The sequence below is a fragment of the Oncorhynchus kisutch genome, linkage group LG8 (genome assembly GCF_002021735.2).
Source record: "Oncorhynchus kisutch isolate 150728-3 linkage group LG8, Okis_V2, whole genome shotgun sequence".
NCBI classification, from domain to species: Eukaryota; Metazoa; Chordata; class Actinopteri; order Salmoniformes; family Salmonidae; genus Oncorhynchus; species Oncorhynchus kisutch.
In genome coordinates, this window is record NC_034181.2 from 73,039,316 (window position 1) to 73,044,471 (window position 5,156).

General features: G+C 54.3%; 1 protein-coding gene across 1 annotated transcript; it reads left to right on the plus strand.

Annotated features, from left to right (window-relative positions):
* The first annotated feature begins 1,195 nt into the window (after positions 1 to 1,195).
* On the plus strand, positions 1,196 to 3,391 carry LOC116374757 (early nodulin-75-like). The gene has a single exon (XM_031829460.1). The coding sequence runs from the start codon at positions 1,196 to 1,198 to the stop codon at positions 3,389 to 3,391; it is 2,196 nt and encodes a 731-aa protein (XP_031685320.1).
* Positions 3,392 to 5,156: the final 1,765 nt, after the last annotated feature.

Consider the following 5,156-nt stretch of genomic DNA (forward strand, 5'->3'; position numbering starts at 1 on the left):
CCTCTGCCCCTGCCTACCCCACACATTGGACAGAACCTATTCCCTCTGCCCCTGCCTACCCCACACATTGGACAGAACCTGTTCCCTCTGCCCCTGCCTACCCCACACATTGGACAGAACCTATTCCCTCTGCCCCTGCCTACCCCACACATTGGACAGAACCTATTCCCTCTGCCCCTGCCTACCCCACACATTGGACAGAACCTATTCCCTCTGCCCCTGCCTACCCCACACATTGGACAGAACCTATTCCCTCTGCCCTGCCTACCCCACACATTGGACAGAACCTATTCCTTCTGCCCCTGCCTACCCCACACATTGGACAGAACCTGTTCCCTCTGCCCCTGCCTACCCCACACATTGGACAGAACCTATTCCCTCTGCCCCTGCCTACCCCACACATTGGACAGAACCTATTCCCTCTGCCCCTGCCTACCCCACACACTGGACAGAACCTATTCCCTCTGCCCCGGCCTACCCCACAACTTTGACAGAATCTATTCCCTCTGCCCCTGCCTACCCCACACATTGGACAGAACCTATTCCCTCTGCCCCTGCCTACCCCACACATTGGACAGAACCTATTCCCTCTGCCCCTGCCTACCCCACACATTGGACAGAACCTATTCCCTCTGCCCCTGCCTACCCCACACATTGGACAGAACCTATTCCCTCTGCCCCTGCCTACCCCACACATTGGACAGAACCTATTCCCTCTGCCCCTGCCTACCCCACACATTGGACAGAACCTATTCCCTCTGCCCCGGCCTACCCCACACATTGGACAGAACCTATTCCCTCTGCCCCTGCCTACCCCACACATTGGACAGAACCTATTCCCTCTGCCCCGGCCTACCCCACAACTTGGACAGAACCTATTCCCTCTGCCCCGGCCTACCCCACACATTGGACAGAACCTATTTCCTCCTCATGTATGAAGCATTAATTAAATATTGCCGGTGGAAAGTATATATTTTGTTCATTTTCCCCCACAGCGGCTGCAGCAGCAGCATTGTGTCCATTAGATTGGATAGCAATTGTGTAATATAGAGTTTGTCTCGTGGTTCTCTAACTGATTATCACCTCTCTATGACTGTCAGACTTTAGAGGCTAATCAGATCATCTTCTACATACAACGAAGTCTCCTCCACATCGGGGGGTCCTTTACACAGACAGGAAATAGGGCCAGAGCACTATGACCCTCTGTCACTGTTCCAGTCATGAACCCTTCACCCACCCTCCACCCACCCTTCACTCAGCCTACACCCACCCTTCACTCAGCCTCCACCCACCCTTCACTCAGCCTCCACCCACCCTTCACTCAGCCTACACCCACCCTTCACTCAGCCTCCACCCACCCTTCACTCAGCCTACACCCACCCTTCACTCAGCCTCCACCCACCCTTCACTCAGCCTCCACCCACCCTTCTCTCAGCCTCCACCCACCCTTCACTCAGCCTCCACCCACCCTTCACTCAGCCTCCACCCACCCTTCACTCAGCCTACACCCACCCTTCACTCAGCCTCCACCCACCCTTCATTCAGCCTCCACCCACCCTTCACTCAGCCTCCACCCACCCTTCACTCAGCCTCCACCCACCTTTCACTCAGCCTCCACCCACCCTTCACTCAGCCTTCACCCACCCTCCACCCACGCTTCACTCAGCCTCCACCCACCCTTCACTCAGCCTCCACCCACCCTTCACCCACCCTCCACCCACCCTTCACTCAGCCTCCACCCACCCTTCACTCAGTCTCCACCCACCCTTCACTCAGCCTCCACCCACCCTTCACTCAGCCTCCACCCACCCTTCACTCAGCCTCCACCCACCCTTCACTCAGCCTCCACCCACCTTTCACTCAGCCTCCACCCACCCTTCACTCAGCCTTCACCCACCCTCCACCCACCCTTCACTCAGCCTCCACCCACCCTTCACTCAGCCTCCACCCACCCTTCACCCACCCTCCACCCACCCTTCACTCAGCCTCCACCCACCCTTCACTCAGTCTCCACCCACCCTTCACTCAGCCTCCACCCACCCTTCACTCAGCCTCCACCCACCCTTCACTCAGCCTCCACCCACCCTTCATCCACCCTCCACCCACCCTTCACTCAGCCTCCAACCACCCTTCTCTCAGCCTCGACACACCCTTCACTCAGCCTCACCCACCCTTCACTGAGCCTCCATCCACCCTTCACTCAGCCTACACTCATCCTTCACTCAGCCTCCACCCACCCTTCACTCAGCCTCCACCCACCCTTCTCTCAGCCTCCACCCACCCTTCACTCAGCCTCCACCCACCCTTCACTCAGCCTCCACCCACCCTTCACTCAGCCTCCACCCACCCTTCACTCAGCCTCCACCCACCTTTCACTCAGCCTCCACCCACCCTTCACTCAGCCTTCACCCACCCTCCACCCACCCTTCACTCAGCCTCCACCCACCCTTCACTCAGCCTCCACCCACCCTTCACCCACCCTCCACCCACCCTTCACTCAGCCTCCACCCACCCTTCACTCAGTCTCCACCCACCCTTCACTCAGCCTCCACCCACCCTTCACTCAGCCTCCACCCACCCTTCACTCAGCCTCCACCCACCCTTCATCCACCCTCCACCCACCCTTCACTCAGCCTCCAACCACCCTTCTCTCAGCCTCGACACACCCTTCACTCAGCCTCACCCACCCTTCACTGAGCCTCCATCCACCCTTCACTCAGCCTACACTCATCCTTCACTCAGCCTCCACCCACCCTTCACTCAGCCTCCACCCACCCTTCTCTCAGCCTCCACCCACCCTTCACTCAGCCTCCACCCACCCTTCACTCAGCCTCCACCCACCCTTCACTCAGTCTCCACCCACCCTTCACTCAGCCTCCACCCACCCTTCACTCAGCCTCCACCCACCCTTCACTCAGCCTCCACCCACCCTTCATCCACCCTCCACCCACCCTTCACTCAGCCTCCAACCACCGTTCTCTCAGCCTCGACACACCCTTCACTCAGCCTCACCCACCCTTCACTGAGCCTCCATCCACCCTTCACTCAGCCTACACTCATCCTTCACTCAGCCTCCACCCACCCTTCACTCAGCCTCCACCCACCCTTCTCTCAGCCTCCACCCACCCTTCACTCAGCCTCCACCCACCCTTCACTCAGCCTCCACCCACCCTTCACCCACTCTCCACCCACCCTTCACTCAGCCTCCATCCACCCTTCACTCAGCCTCCACCCACCCTTCACTCAGCCTCCACCCACCCTTCACCCACTCTCCACCCACCCTTCACTCAGCCTCCACCCAGCCTATTCCAGCCTCCATCCACCCAGCCTCCACCCAGCTTCCCCCCTCCACTCAGCCTCCTCCAGCCTCCTTCAGCTACTAGCTCTTTAAGTCATGCTCTCTTCAGGATGCTGAACTGTCATCTCCCCTCTCTGTGCCCTCCACCTCTGCCTCTCTGACGAGCCACATACCAGGGTTTTCACATCTCTCCCCCATGAAGGACCAACAGAAGGATGAATAAATAATCATGGTTGACCTCGCACGTCCAGGGACAGCAGTCTAACACCTTCACTGACAAGAGTTCACCCAAATGCCACTCCCCTGCCATAGACCAGAGACCAGAGAGAGAAAAAAACCTAGAGCGATGAGAAAAGTGTAGCCCGGGAGAGCTGGACGGTGACAAATGGTGTGGAAAAAACAACAGAGGCAGCCGTCTGAAGGGAAGACATGAGTAAAACTCACAAATAATTAACTGGGTAAATATTGGAGAGCCCACTGACTAATTACCTCACACGTCTCACTGCGCTCTCATTATTGTTCCTGTCGGAGTTAACCCCTTCCCTCCTGCCGGTGCTCGCCACCTACAGCCCCCTGAGCCAGCTTCTTACACCCCCACTCCTATATACATACTTGTGAGTAGAGACAGGTACTTTAGGTATGATTACCGTATGGGTATCATGGATTATTATACACTTACACTGATAATAGGAGAGGCTTAAAGTTATCAGGCAAGGCATATGTTTAAAAAAAAAATCTGTCCAGTTGATCTAGTAAATGATTTGTTTTTCAGATGGACAGTTGTCAGTCAAGCTTTTGTCAGCATGTTGAACCAAGCTATACACCCAGGCACTCCTCTGCTCGTCTCCCCTATCTGAAGACTGTTCCATCTGGCTAGGGGAGGTGTTGCTGGGCTGGCTATCGCTGGCCACTCTGCTTCTCTCCTCAGGTAGAGTGGAGGATCTGCTCACACAAGGACGTTTCTCCAGTAATCTCCAGGACGATGGCTAATGACAGCAGCTGTGAGGCAGGCATGCACCACTTCCAAGCTGATTTAAGTTTAACGAGCCACTCCAGAGTGCTATTGATTCAAATCTATATTTGTCAGGATATTCTCTGAGCATGTATTAAATGGATAAGAACTCCTCTCGTACCTTCTGAGAGCATCCCCAAATGGAGGGGAGAGGGCATTAGGCGAGGAAAGGGTGTTTCATTTGTTGAGTGATTTGAGTTTTGCTTCAGTCAATGGGGAATGTGTGTATCCGTAGGAGACGCCATGTTTTCACTCCACACCCTCTCCTTCTACATGCACACTGATGAGGAGAAAACACACAAGCAAAACAAACATGCTTTATCATTATTTCCCTGCTGTAAACAGGCTGGCAGTATGCACTGAGTGGATTCACAGCTGCTTTTTCTTTTAATTATCCCTCGCTATCAAAGTGAATGATGAGATTTATAATGAACTCTACATTTCCAATTTGCATGTTCCCCTGCAATTGCTTAGTACAGGCAGGTCTGGGGAAAAAATAACATCTTCCAACACCCGGAATTGGCGTATTGCCACCCCATTTCCCATATTTTCACAAAAGCAACAATGTTATTTCATTATCAGGCGAGCTTGTAAACATTATGTTTTGGGGAGAAAGCTGAGAAAAGACAGAAAGAGAGGGAGAAAGACAGCTGTTAATATAGAACTAAACCACCATAACACAAAGAACAGGATCTGTTGTGGTGTAGCACGATTTCTCCAAATATCCTGTGTTTTCAGAGTACAGGACCTTACTGTGAGAAGAGTTTCTATTCTACTATAGTATACTATTTCAGGCTGTAAAGGAACCACGGATGAAGGCTGCTCAGGGAATAACAGTCCTCTCTT